The sequence below is a fragment of the Pipra filicauda genome, unplaced genomic scaffold (assembly GCF_003945595.2).
Source record: "Pipra filicauda isolate LSUMZ 115617 unplaced genomic scaffold, ASM394559v2 scaffold72_size3293161_pilon, whole genome shotgun sequence".
Lineage (NCBI taxonomy): Eukaryota > Metazoa > Chordata > Aves > Passeriformes > Pipridae > Pipra > Pipra filicauda.
Genome location: NW_024104898.1, coordinates 3,116,720 through 3,132,195, shown reverse-complemented (window position 1 = coordinate 3,132,195; position 15,476 = coordinate 3,116,720). Strand labels below are relative to the sequence as shown.

At 33.2% G+C, this 15,476-nt stretch overlaps 1 protein-coding gene across 2 annotated transcripts in view; it reads right to left on the bottom strand.

The window, feature by feature from the left end:
- DNAH8 (dynein axonemal heavy chain 8) overlaps positions 1 to 15,476 on the bottom strand; it is a 128,461-nt gene that overhangs the window by 18,525 nt on the left and 94,460 nt on the right. For both annotated transcript variants that reach the window (XM_027735071.2, XM_027735072.2), the window contains exons 74-83: positions 14,546 to 14,701; positions 13,120 to 13,275; positions 11,457 to 11,639; positions 10,884 to 10,989; positions 9,908 to 10,160; positions 9,616 to 9,806; positions 5,061 to 5,182; positions 2,866 to 2,984; positions 1,396 to 1,598; positions 416 to 489 (exon numbers count right to left, since the gene is read on the bottom strand). In XM_027735071.2, the coding sequence (XP_027590872.1) occupies positions 416 to 489; positions 1,396 to 1,598; positions 2,866 to 2,984; positions 5,061 to 5,182; positions 9,616 to 9,806; positions 9,908 to 10,160; positions 10,884 to 10,989; positions 11,457 to 11,639; positions 13,120 to 13,275; positions 14,546 to 14,701 (1,563 nt within the window). The remainder of the gene's footprint in view (positions 1 to 415; positions 490 to 1,395; positions 1,599 to 2,865; positions 2,985 to 5,060; positions 5,183 to 9,615; positions 9,807 to 9,907; positions 10,161 to 10,883; positions 10,990 to 11,456; positions 11,640 to 13,119; positions 13,276 to 14,545; positions 14,702 to 15,476) is intronic.

Here is a 15,476-nt window from a genome sequence, read left to right as displayed (position 1 = left end):
GAAGCATTATTAGGAGGAGGCATATCCTTATGTTTCTACAACTTTAAACTTCGTGTGCACTCGTCATTTTATCTAGTAGAAGCTATGCAATATCTAGGTATTTCTTACAGGAGAGGGGAAAAAATGAAAAAAATATTCCAGTAAAAAAGTGGGATGTGCAGGATAGGACTAGGACTCAATGTCATTTTACCCTTGGAAAACAGTATAGTGATAAGTAAGGAATGCACTGCTTTTGAAATGCTGCTCAGTAGCACTGCTGCCAGAAGTATTGACTTGGACTTCACTGTCACATACACATCCCCCAGGGGAATGTTTTTCAACTCCAGCATTTAAAAAGACGTGTTCACCCTGAGATATGCCTGACAGTAAGGTGAAAATGTTAAAGAGATTGCGTGCTAAAGAGTTTTTTCCCCACCTGTTCTTTTGACACCTCTATGATTTTGCGTGCGTGAACTTCTTGTCCTTGACCCATAGAGATGGTCCTACATTCTACAACATATTTGACAATATAAAATTAATGAACTTACATTGAGAAAAAGTAAGAATTCCAATTCAGTCCAAAAAACAGTGATACAAATACATCACAATTAAATACATTTTATGCAAAAATATATACGTACAAAAGTAGAATCCCTTCATCATCATATTAGGTTATAATGTATAAATTTTCTAAATACTGAAATTTTGTAAAATAACATTGAAATATACATCCACAATATTTACAGAAGTGAAAAACTGTGACTAATATTACTATTGTCAATGTGAATTTGTGCTAAATTTTAATGATGCTAGAGCATTTGAAATATGAACATAGATTTTTCTCAACATGTACATAATGAAGCCACATAAATGAGCACAATGCATTGTTGTAAAATTGCATTTGTGAACGTACTAATGTGACTAATATAAAGAATATATCTAACTACTTCCAACTCAGTTTGTATGCACAACTTTTCAAAACTTCTATATAGTATAAAGTCCAGAATATACAAATGCAGATCTTGTGGGTATTTTTTTTTCCAAAGTAATCTTGTAAGCTGATTTTTACATTACCTGCAGTTTAGAGTTAAAACAAGAAAATTGTCACTCTAACAAAATTTTTTAAAAAATGAGCTGTTGGACAGATAGGGATTTAAAAAGTTATCATCACTGGGAAGAATGATAACAGTTTATAAAAAAAATAGAACTGAAAACATTACTGTCTAACTTCACACGGAATGATGCTCAGCATATCGTCTTTTATTTAAAATATTATTTATCTCTAAGATGATAGTTCAGGAACAAAAAGGAGTACAAAAGAGTTTAAGAAATACCTCTCAGAAAAAAATATTACTGAAATTACTTACATTACCCCTCTGTATCTTAATATATGACAATGAATAATTATTTTCATACCTAAATTAAGCTTCCTAGACAAGGAATCAATCTGCATAGTTGGGTCAGATCCCATAGACAAAAAACAGATGAGAGGTGTTCGTGGGTCACTTTCCTCCCAAGTTTTTCTTAAATTCAAAATAACTGGCTCTGTATATTTCTCAGCCAAGGAACTTGCAATATATTTCCTGGCTTGGGAAAGTGTTCGATCTGGACACCAAGACCTAGAAATTACAAAGATAAAAATTCACTGCCTCTTTCTATTGCAAAGACCAGACTTAAATTATAAATTCTATTTTTATCAACTAGAGGGGTTTTTTTATAGTATACATATATATGTATATGTATATATACATACACACATTCATATATATGTTTGTAGGTTTGTCTTTACAGATATTGTAATAGACAGAGCTGGTAGTCTTCCCTCTACTTGTGACTTTTCAGTTGCTTACAATTTTGCATTGGAATTTTCTGTTCTAGGTACCTTTATAAGGTTGGGACAGTCTCCATTTTAAACAGAATTTTTGTATCTGAGAACACAAGTAGGGAAATGTAAGAGATTGTTTTTGCCCTTTAGTAAAATTCTGCAGAATGATTCATTAGGTCTGTTAGTCTTTTAGGATACAGATTCAAATCTTTTGCACTGTATTGCATTTGTGTTGGGGATGAGTATTTTTCCTATGGAAAAAACAAACAAACTACTTTTGGATAAAATATATAACTTCAAAAAACTTCAATTTATAACTTATTATTTAAATACTTAAGACTTAGGTGCTTGCCTCCCCCTTTAGGGTGTGGAGCATACAACAATATGGTATTTCCATCAGATTCTAGCCTTTTTTACTGCACAGGTTGAATCTCCTCCAAAAACAAATCATGGTCTAGTAAATAATGTTGCTGGGGGTTTTTGTAGTGTTTCTGATTTATTTGTTGCAGCACTTGGAAAGTATACAATGAGTGTAGGAAGATATGATCTCATGCATAAGGCAGCTGAATGCTGCTTTGTGGAAATCCATTTTATCCCAAGCTCTGCCACAGAGATCTTACACGATGCAAAAGAAGTAATTTATAGCACACTTTTCACATGGGGCTTTGGAATACCATTTTCACAATCTTTCTCTCTTTATTTTTTTTTAAATTACTTGTTTAAAGCTATTTAAAATAGTTAATTTTAAAAGAAATTAAATTGAAAACTATTTGAATGATTCAACTTTTCCATGTGCTTCTCACAGGAGGCTGCAATGTGGTTCCCAGTTTCCATTTATCATGACATAAAAGCAAAGCTATAAAAAATATTTTCTATAAATAACTCTAGTTGGCAGAGGATAGCTCTGAAGTGAATAAAATCATATTTCATGTGAGCGAATTAAATAATATTTAATGTCAACCAGAGATAATTAAAATTACACTGTTATGGTAATAGCACACCAATAGATTGAGACACATAATGCAACTGCGTAATTTCCCAAAATGCCTGAAGACACTCACCTGATGAGTAAAAGCTTGCGAAAGGTATCAAGTGAATCACTGTATCCATCAGGTATGATTTCTTCCTCAGGAGCATCTTTATCAAACCAGTTTTTCCATGCCTTATCGTTTTTTGCTACCTAAATTTATTACATTAACAGACATATGAATATATTTCAGCTGCAGTAAAATCCCCTTGTAAATGTATTATTAACGAGAGGTTGTTATTATATTAGGATATATTACAAGTAACATTGTCTATAGCATTTAAGACATATGCCACATGAATTGCTATTAAAATATTACAAATAGTATTAACTAAAATATTACAATTAGTATTAAGATACAGGCTGTAAAGCCAATCAGTTATCCATGGATTTCTTTCTCAAACACATGCAGCTACTTGAGAAAAATCAATAATTAGCAGAAGGTTCTATACTACAAGAGGAACATACTGTGATTAATTCATTCCTTTTGGTCACAAAGTATGAGGAGGACCAGTAAAATCTGTCCCAGTACAGTCCAGCCAGCCAAGAATCACAAATTAAAAGTAATAGATTCTAGTATACTTTTGACTTGACAAAGAATAAATTTGACCACAAATATGATCACAATTTTAGGCACCTCTTAGAATCCATGACCTACCAGTGGATACCAGTGGACAGAACATAGTGAAAATGCAATTGAGCATATAATGAAGTGACTGAGAAGGGTCAGCTACTACAGTATTCTCAGATCACTGGAAAGAGAACAAGGAATGCACTGATAAATGTTTAAAAAAAATGTGTATATTAAATTAAGTCAGGCATCTGCAAATGGAGGACTTATTTTTTAAAGGTGAAAAAAAATTAAAATACCAAGAAAAAAAGAAAAGCACAGGCAAGCTTTTGAGACCTGGGCATACCATTCTCAGGCTCTTTTTTCTTACTTTAACTAATTTTCTCTTTCTATCTAAATGAATAATGATACAGTTGTATTTAATATGATAAGTCAAATAGAACAGCATATCTACTGGATGCAAATAATTATTAAAAATATTATTTCCATATTTGCATTTTTATTGATATCCTAGTTGGCTTCCTCCCATATTCCATCCCTATCTATTACTAAAATCACCTAAGTGTAACTTTTCAACTTGCAACTATATGAAAAATGTAAGATAGTGGTAAAATATTACTTTAAAACAGAGGCCTTTGGGGGTAACATGGTCACCTAAATATTTTGGAGTCTAAAATTTTGTTTGCAACAATTCTAGGAAAGTCCTGGTGAAAGGACCTTTCTAGAAAGGGTTCTGGTGTCCTAACAACCCAGAGTGAACAACCGAACTAAAGTTCATCCAACTTTCTCGTAACTCAATATCCTAGTTTGATACCCCCAGAAACCAAAAACTGGAGGAATTGGGCTGGTATGCATCTAGATCTTGCCTTGATACAGAGCTAGGAAACAGCCAGGATCATTTCCAGATAACCATTTAGCTAAAATCTCTGCTACTCTTCAGGGCAAGAAATGCTATCACAAAATGGACTTGGCTGACCAATGCTGTCACAGCAAGAACTTACTGTCCTGGCTATCAGCCTGATTAACATGAAGTGCTTAGGAGTTACAGAACAAGAAATGCTTAGGAAGTGTTTTAACTACACTGAAAAGAAGATAAATGTACCAAACTGAACATGTCATAAGCTTATGTGCATATAAGTTCATGTATGTCTCAGTAAAATAAATAATACGTTTATAACTAGCTCATCGTATCTGAATGACATGTTAACCTTGGAATGGAAATGAGTATTTAAAAACAAGCAGCAAACAATTTACTTGGAAAAATATACCAGACTTAAGACAGAAGACATTGCAACTTAGAACATGACACTCAGATAAATTTTATGAGCCACTTTGATACTTCTACCTTTTTATCCTTTCTACTTATTTCTCTTTCACTGCCTTCCTTTTTTGCTAGTTATTTGCTCCTGTTCCTTCTCTCCTCTTTCTACCTCAATTACTATAATACAAAATACAGTAAAGCAGATAACAAATGCAGAGCAAATAAACATACCCCCACTCATGCTACCTAATTGCTGATCCCTGTGCCATTACTCTGCATCCTCTCTGGCCTTGTTTTTAACTACATCTCTGGTGCATTCCAAATGTAAAAAATTGGAAGTACAGTTATGATGATGAAACTGGTTATTAACATTAAAACCATAACTAGCAAATATCACCTGATCCATAATTTCTTCAAACTGTGGAAGTTTGTTCAATTCCACTAGGTTTAGCCATATCATGTCAAGAATCCAGCGGGATGGTTTGGGTGGGCAAGCCTGTAGATCCAAAGCAGCACCTCCTGTGGATAAAAATATTCTGATGAAGTACACGTGATATTCCAGGAGTCAAGATATATTTGATATTTCTTTTTAAATTATGTTTTCTGACCTAAGTAGTTTTTTTTCTGGAACACTAATTGTACTCTTGTGTAATTAACATTTATTTCATATCAAAGGATAATTCAGTCTTCTTAATAGACCTCTCATAGTTGTTAGAAGGCTACTATTTGATCGCCTCTAAGGCTTTTCTTCGGCAAGCTGAACAACTCCCATTCTCTCAGCCTCTCATCTTAGATCACAAGTTCTCTACAGTTTGTTCTTGTAAGTTTATACTATGATACTGATTGTATTTCAAGTATTGGGAATTTTAATAATCTCTGTTCCTTTTCATTTGTGCTGAAAATATGCTAGAGATAATTTTGTATTTATTTGAAAGATAAAAATATTCCTCTGAAGACCTTCCCTTAGCCTATTTTTTATCTCACTATTCCTAAAAAGGAAAAGAAATTGAAGTGAAAGTCTTATCTTCTCAACCGCAAACTTCTACCTCTTTTCTAATGAAACACATAGCTATAATATCTAAAGAATATCATAGATATTAGCAAAGTGTTCTCCTGAGATCATTGGAAAAAAAAACCCCACGCACAACAAGAAAAGAAAAAGTCTGGAGTAATGAAATCAATCGATCCTAGACCAGTACGAATTATTTTAAATAGTTGAACAGCCAGTAGGACAGTAGAGGATGTTTTACATCCTCTGATATGCCAAAGAAGAGGAAATAGAAAGGAATGCCTCTAGGATTAAGACTGCAATCCAATTTTAAACAGACAAACTTTTAACTTTTTATCATGATTAATTTTGTATCATAATTTTTTTCTTCTTGTAGGTGTCTCTTTCCCTGTCCTCCACAAATTAGTTAAGGCTACTTCTTGGAAAAACTAGAGGATGGTGTTACAGTGCCCCCCAGAACTAAGATCAATTATTCATTTTATTAACTGGTATAACAAATTTCACCAATTTGTAACAAACAGACTAAAAACCCACCTTGGAATAAGTGCTATTATTTTTAAGCACTTAAAATATGTAAGCATGTGGGGGAATATACATATTCTATATATATATGAGCTATAATTATTTCAATACTTTCAAAATATACATACATAAATATATTTGTACTTCTTTTTCAATTAATATAATAATACTTCTTACAAACTAATTATTCTATAGAATAATAGAATAATTATTATTATTTAATTAATTTAATTATTATTTAAACACAGAGATCCTTCTAATCGTGCACCCACCTCCATGAATAGGATGTAGACAAAATGAATCATGAAAGCAAGAAGGAAAAAAATGGAGAAACATCATTGAAATAACAAGGAATGAGAATATTAATTTCTTAGACACTAATTTTGTTATTAAAAAAATTATTGAGAAAGACTAAACATTTCCTAGTTACCTGTATATCTTTGAGTAGAAACACAAGAATCACTTTGTTGAACTGGACATTAGTATACCAGTGGGGAGAAGCACAGCTCAGGGAAGTTTTAACTTTTGGGGAAATACTTAGACCTTAACTTTTTGAGGCAGAGTTATTTAATGGAGAATGAGAATTACAAAATTCTAAACAACATGTTTCTCATTGTAGTACTTTATATTCTTGTTATTAATATACATACATAATATTTTGATAAATCCTGTTAAAATCTTATGGTTAATAATTTTTATATTGATAAGTTAAATATACGATGCCGGAAAAATTATTTCTTTGTATTAGCTTTCACTTTGCCAGTCATAGGCATATGAGAAAAGTTTCATCATCTATAAAAATTTATGCAATGCTTTCTTCCACAGATGAATAGAGTGAGATATAACCAGGAAACAGAATTTTGTATGATTAATATATTATATGAATGTTTTCATGAACTATTGAAGTAGTTTCAGTCCTACTGCCCAGCTAAAGGCCAAAACTCTTGTTCAAGATTCTGGAGTCCCTACAAACAAATCCAAATTATTTACGTAATCCAAAATTGTAAAGTTACTTAATTTGCTTTTATGACAAAGTTTTCCTTCTGTTGCAATCTTTCTTCTTCTTCCCTTCACCTCAGGGATGACAAGCTTCAGTAACCTGAAGTAACCACAGAGAGAAAGGCTTCTTCATGATACCTGAGATGTAAATACTGATTTTCCTTCATTTCTTGTAACTACTTGTTAAAAGTTCCCTCACATATCCTCTTATGTCTTTGTCATTAGGACATATAGTTTGAAATAACTGCCTGTGACCCATGTATGGATCCCAGAACTTCCTCGTAGTCTCTACAAACTAAAATAATGGAAATCAAAGAGAGATAACAAAAAGTGTTAACACAAAACTGTAACCTATTATTGGCATTTTTATAGCAAAATGATACCCTATACCAGAATCACGTCTTTCTCAAATTTAGTACCATAGGCCAACAGGAATACTTTTGCAAATTTTTGAATTCTGTGAGAGAATCATAATCACTTTATCCCAAAAGATTTGCCTTAATTTGAAGACTTAATCATGAATTGTCCACAAAGTACCATACTTGGCAATATTTCTGTCTTTTATTTAGGTCAAAGATGTTTTGCAGTTCCTCTGTACCATGCTCTCTAATATTTATAGACCTTCTTAGTAAAATACATCTGCTAGAGAAGTTAGTATTATTCACTTGTGTCAGTCCTTCACTTTCTACTGGTAAAGGACACAGCTTATCTATGTGTCAAGATACCTACAAAATCATCAATTAACTCCTTAGATATTATCATATCTTTGGATTTTCTTCCTTCCTAATGCTTTAATAAAAATTCTACACCATTATCTTAGGAGGCTATTTTCCTATAATTTGGGGATCTGCTTTTTTAGTCTGGCTGACTTAAATTTACCTTCAAGCTATAGCATTAGAATATTCTGGAAGGGTCTAGTGATTAGCTTTGATGGAACACAGCAAATAGAATGAAATTCAATTTATGTACTTTAGCAGAATGAAAGACTTAAAGTTGATAATCTCCTGAGACTGGCTGAACAATGTGTTTTAGAGACCTTTTCATTTCAAATAGCAATGCTTATTTCACTGAGACATCCCCTGATAATAAGCAATGAAATCTCTTGGAAAAGAAATGGAAAGAAGAGGAACAGAGATTGATTTTCCAAATAAATCCTTTCTTCAGCTGCTGTTTGGTAACAGGATGTTCATTTTGCACAAAGAACTGTTCATCCAAAGAGGAAAAATGAAGAATTCATTCATTGCATAAGATACCTAAGAGTCCAGGACAAATTGGCTGGGTGTCTGCCTACTTCCCAATCTTATTTAATATAATGTGAATAATTAAAGAAAATATGGTGCTATTTTGGTGTCATTTTATACACCAGAAAAATTTCTCACTATCAAATCACCTCTGCTAAAGCTTGGCAGGAAACTGCAATCATATGTTCTAGACAAAAATTGCTAGAAGTATTTTTATTACAGATTCTCATCAGTTAAAAAGAGGTGACCACATTCTGCTTCAGATGTCCAAGGTATGTTTTCCTCTGCAAAAGAAGAATCCATGAGCTGAGAAGCCAAGAAATATGATTCCTTGCCTAATGCCTCACTAAAGCAGTCTGTTAATTTTGAAAAAATTCCAAGCATGCCTGACACCTGTGGTAAATTGGTAGGTGGATACCATTCTCAAGGGATAAAACCATTACGACAAACTGAAAGGCAAAACAGAAAGTGAATTTAAGGTTGTTTCCTATCCATTTGATTGCTTAAAGACAGATAATTATCTTCAAATCTGGGTTCACTACTTTGACATCAGACCTCTGCAGGATTCATTTGAACACTGTAAAATTCATACAGGTTTCATATGGACCTCCACATAAGCAATCCTGATCACATTTTTCAGGAGAGGCACAAACCCATAGAGTACAGAGGAGGCAGACCTTGTTAGCTGGGCCACAGAAACACCTTATGTTCTCTAAAAGTTAATGTCAGGTGGTTGGCAAAAGTCAGAGAAAGCTCAAACTGAAACTGATAAAAGACTTTGCAGCACGTCTTCAACTTTATGTGGAGCAATTCTGGGAACTGAGGAGATACCTTTATTCAGCTCTATCAAAGCAGAGAAGCAAAGGATCAAAAAGGACCACCTAATTTATAATATAGGGACACAAATATAATACAAAAATATACAATAAACAGCTTGACGGAGAAAACCAGAACTATCATCTTGATCTCAGGATAGAACATAGGCAGGTTAAATGGCAGAGGTAGAAGTGAGACAGAGAACTGCATCTATCTTTACAGGACCACAGCAGGCGTAAGGACAGAGGCAGCTCCCACAGAACTGTTGGGAGAAACGATTTAGCCAAAAAAATCATACTTCGAAATGGCATAAAAATTTAAAAAGTTGAATTAGCTCTACACATAACACATCTTTTAAAAATTACCTCTAATGAGTGTTTGGAACTCTCTGTTTTCCACATGTCCCCTCTCAAGATCAATTTTTAATGCCAGGAGGAGGGTAAAGAGGAATTTGTGGTTTTCATGCAAGCCTCTAACTGAATATGCGTGAATTTCAAAGGTAAGATGTTCAATAATATTTGAGATTCTTTTCTGAGGTACAGGAGACTTCTTAGATCTGAATCATGAAAACAAAGCACAGAGAAAGCCGTGTTAATAGCAGCAAATACATTGGAAAGGCAAACATCCGAATAGTAGGAAAAATCTGTGTCTTCCTACCTGGCTATGGATTGATCAAATAGCTTCAAGAATTGAGCCAGTGAAGTTTGATACATATTATTGACCATGCTCATTGCTGTAAGAAGAAAATAAAGAATGCTTCCACGGGTAGCAACAGGTCGATATTCCTCCTGCGCAGTGTTAATCTTCACTTCAGTTTCTGCTGCCACAGACAACTTTTCAGCTATTTCAGCAGCTGTTTGCTTAGTTGTTTGCAGAACACCAATTAAGGATTCATCATCTACTAATGAACCTAAAAAGTAAAATAATGGATGTTTAGGACATTTTTATAATAATTTTTTCATTTCATATATACATAAAAAAGGGCCAAATTACAGGAAATATTAATAACAAATAGAAATTATTTACTGAATTACAGAAAGGTTTTAAAATTGAGATAAAACAGGATATATAATGCTAAAAATACATACATAAAATACATACTCATACATAGTACTTCAGTTATTTTGAAGTCTATTCACTGGTACACTCAAAGTAAAGAAGACCTAGGGTCCTAAAGGAAATGGCCATTCAACAGTATTCATGCATCTCCAGCAGTCACTGATCAATTTACTGTTACCAGATTCTTTTTCCACCTGAGATAGTAATGGATCATGTTCAGGCTCCTAATGTATTGTGAAAGACTTTCAACACCATTTTAAATTAACCCATTTTACTTTGCATTTTCAATGGGTTAAGAGTTTGCCCATGATCAGGTAGATATCTTATGTCATTTGAGGGGCAGAAATCTCTCAAAAATGGATTTATTTCACAAAACTTGTTTAGATGTTAAACTTAAGTGTCTAGAATTGTATATAGCTGCATGTTATAGTACTAAATCCCTCATACCCCTCATTCTCCTACCACTGGATGTTCTCTTATTGTATCTTAGATGGATAAATCAATTTCTGTATGGAAAAGTTCTAGTGTGAATCAGTTTAATCTGCCTAATTTGAATAATCCTTTGATACAGTACCTTTGGTTGCACTTAGTTTGTAAAGAAGATTGTCTTCCAGTTCTTTCATCTTCCTCTTATTAGAAGTTACATCTTCCATGAGTTTAATTCGTTCTGCCTCTAATTCCTATTATTAAAACCCAAGAAAATGGCATGACACTTTATGGACCACAACTATGAGGGATACTTAAAATTCAGTTCTGATTTTTCAAGTTCATGAATTGTGATTGAAGATACAGGTGAAGAGTTGGTTACGGTCACAAAACGTGCAGTTTTCTGGTTTGGGTATCTTTGGGTTGCTTTAATAGCAATTTTTTTTAAGCAGACCTTATTCAGTATCTTATGACATATCTTATCCATGAGAAATACCTGTGCTTAATTGTTTGTGTCATACTGACAGTCATATGTAGAAGGGCCTCCAGATGTATTTTTGTTATTTGGAAATGTCTATACCGAATCTGAATAAAATTTTAGAAAATGGCTGATATCTTTTACCCATTCGAACATTTCATCTTCCCTACGTACCAAAACATGTTGAGTGAAAAAAAAGAATAAATTAAGCATCACTATAGCTTATGTGTACTGTTAATTTACCTGTTTTTCAGTAAGTATTACTCTTCTCAGTAACTGATTCTCAAGTCCTTTCATTGTAACAGTAAAATCAATAATTGATGTTTTTGCATTAATTTCAGGCGTGAAAGCAGGATTAGGTAGCTTTGTAGTAATGTAGAGTCTAAATGAATTCATAAGATCTACTTCCTTATCACCAACTCTCACCTGTGGAGTAAGTTCAAATAATATTAAACAGAGGAAAAGGAGCTTTATTAAACACAGTAATATTGACAAGAAAAAAAAATTAACCTTATTTGAAATGCCAAAGAGAGGAATTTTATTTAACAATTCAAATTTGTCATGAAAATATCAGCCAATGACCAAACATAGAGTATATTATAAATGCAGCATTCCCTCTAGCTAAATATAGGGGTTACTTTCACTGTGGGTTCTGATTAACAGCTTCAGAACCATGTGGTTTAGGCTTTGGGCTTCTAATTACACCTCGAATGAAGATAGAAGAAACTGCTGACCCTTGTAGAAATCATTATTCTCTTGTGTTCAAGAAAAAAAGAGGAATTGCATGATCCAGCAATGTAACATAAATTATTGGAGATAAATTCTATCTTTATCAAAATTAAGCAGATCTCAAAGAATTTTTCCAAAGCAATTCAAAATTTATTCAGAGTTTTCCAAAGAAATTTTTACAGAGTTAAGATATTCCAAAATAGCAGTCTAACTGAAAAAGCTGCATGTGCACAAGGAAATCTGATTACTGTATATCATAATATGAATCATAGAATTGTTAGTGTTGGAAAAGATCATCCAGTTCCAACTCCACTGCCATAGGGCGGTGGGGGGACATAGGCGGCTCCAACATATGAGCCTCCAAGGCCACTTCAAATAACTGCTTTACAGAGGAGTAGGACCAAGCTACTCCCTTCAGCATATTTGCACTAACATTCAAAATAAAACTAGTGCACAAAAATAGCAACCATTTTACTTTCATTATTATCAGCAATCTGGTCGACCCTCTCTCTCATATCCCAGGCACTTAATTAAGATTATTTGATAAAAATAAATTACATTATTATACATATATGTACATTATGTATATATATATATACACACACATACACATTACAATACATTATTTAGAAATAATACAGCATGTGTATTCATTTTATTTCAGAATGTTTGAAAGGGATCTGTTGTTAAGATTTGGGAGTGATTTATTTATCTATTGATGGTCAGAAAGATTCATGATTTTTCAAGGCTGGGAATAAATATTATTAATAAATCTTTGTGCTTTTTGGCTTGTTCCATCAGAAAACAGCTTTAAACTGATTAAAGATTTTTGCAGTTGCCACAACCAGTGCTTCCCATTAGGAAGAGATCTTTTCAATTCTATTAATTCTGTTAAAGTGTGAAAATCAAGAGAAAATATTTCAAGCGTTCAATAGGATAAAAATAATTTGTTCCAGTTTGGAATCCTCAGTGATAACTTTAGGAGTTAAACTCAAATTTTAGACTCATCAACTTACTATACAGCTGAGGCTCTGTCTCCTGTATTTTATTAGTTCTGTTTGATTCTTTACACTTTACTGAATACAAAGTTTACCTGATTCAGCAGAGGTTTGGAAGAATGGTAAAATATCATTTGTCACAAAACTACCTATTCCACTTCTTTTGTTTGATTACTAACTTTAAATGCAGATCCAGATTTCATGAAATTCTTTTCTAATACATTATCAAGGACTGGATCCAACTCTTCTTCTATATCTTCAATCAGGAGTGATCGGCCCAGTGAAAGACTGTCTTCTAGGTGCTGTCGGAAATACTTGTCATTCAGAGTTGTTACCTCAAAAAGCAAATTAGAAATTGGTGTAAGGGCAAAAACATTTCCTGAAAGTCTTACATGAAAATCACAGATCTAACAATGGAAACTTTTTCCGTTGTTTCTGTTAGTTGCATTTTAAAGAAAATAATATAAGTGTTGACTATGCAGCAGTTTATGCAGAAATACTTCCTGTGTGTACAATGAAAAGTACCATAAAAAGGTTGGCTGTAATCGAATCCTCAAAACTTCATTGTGAGAGTAATAATGTACCAAATAAAACTGGTACAGCTTTTTGTATATTGAAGATGTTATGTGTATTTTTGATTCCTGTTTTTTAATTTTCTGTTCTATGTCCCGAGAACTAGATTTTCTGATTTTAGCTTTGAAGTGTTGAGAAATTCTTTCCAGAAATATGAATTCAGTCTAACAAATGAATTGCTGTTACAATATTTTGAACCCAGACTGACATTTCATGAAATGGGATTCATAAAACCTGCATAAATAAACTATATATAATTAACTAATACTAAATCCTCCAAAATTTATTGATATTCAGGATATAAGAGTTTTGCAACATTTAAGGTTAAGGGTTTTAAAATGCAGATTCCCTTCTTCATGCTATATCACTTGGGAATACTCATTTGTGATGCAAATGATGACACATGAACTTTTCTATATTATACTTCATGAGCAGACATTTTACCCTGTTGGATTAAGCTATAAAAGAGCTATGAAGATTGCAGCAATGTTAGGACAGGTAAATTTTTATTTGGTTTGGTTTCAGCTGGTTGTCCTCAATTTCTTTTTGTAGCAATAACTTCACGTATGAACATCCTCTCAGGTTCTAAATTCTGGACTGCATCAGTTGAACAGCTTTGCTTACATTTTCAGAGCTGTAACTTATCCTGCCTTTGTCTGTAATGTTACTAATAGTTGCCCAATTTACTCTCATTTAATGATTTCATATTTTACTCTTTTGCTGTACTTATCACGTCTTTGCCCTCTTTTGTGTAGGGAATATACTCACCAATTTTGAACAAAAGGCTACTTCCTTCTCTTTTATGCTTCTTGATAGATTTTATACCAGTTATATGGTCTTGGTCTTTTTCAAGTCCTTGAGTGGGATTTACAGCTCTTATCAAGTTTCCTGCTGATGCATCTACATAATTGTCAGTCTCCATACATGTTAAAGTTATCTCAGGTTACACTGACTCAAATGCAAACCTCCTCTAAAGTAATAATGTTTGAAGGACTACAATAGAGCACGTTATTTCTTTGAAATTCTGTTTACCTGCAATTCGTTATCCTGTTCTTTATTTTTAACCCATGTTTTCCCTTGAGTTTGTGGGTCTACCAAAAGTGGGTATCTAGATGCCTTAGTGACAATGATACCATTCTGAATTGAGAGATGATCTCCAGGTAGTCCTTGAAGATTCCACTCACTAATCTAAAGAACAAAGTAAAAAAAAAAATTAAAAAAGGTAGTTTGGAATAAAATATCACCAGAATTATCCTTCAATTACAACTGTTCTAAGAATAGGGACATCAAGCCAAAGGGGATGTATATCTAAACCTGCTGAAAAATTATTAATGTAGATGTAAAAATATTTCTGGGAATTTATTTTTATCAATCTTTTTAACTACATAGAATCATAAAAAATATATTTTAAAAGTGTAAAGATGTCAAAAGACAGTTTGACAGACAAATTAAACATTGGGATTAATTAAAAGAAAACCAAGCTAAGAGAGTTTTTGGGGATTAATATTTACTGAAGGAAACTTTAAGATTCTGGCATTGCTCTCTGTTTGATTTCTCATACATTCACATTAAATGAAAAGACTTTATGCACTCTTTTTTAAAATTGCAACCAAACCCACTGCTTTAGAAGTATCCTGGTTTTGCCTGAGACAGAGTTCTATCTCTTCCTATTAGATGGTACAGTGCTGTATTTTTTTTTATTTAGTATGATAATAATGTTGATAATACTGATATTTTGGCTGCTGCTCAGTAGCACAGTCCTTACCCTAAGTCAAGGACTTTTCAGTGTCTCATGTTCTACTAGCAAGGAGGTGCACAAAAACCTTGGAGGGAGCATGGCCAGGACAGCTGACTCAAACAGGCCATAGAATGCCATGCTCAGTGAGGGAATTACCCGAAAGAGGCTTGACTGTGGTTTGAGGATGGGCTGGGTGTTGGTCAGCAGGTGGTGAGAAATTCTACT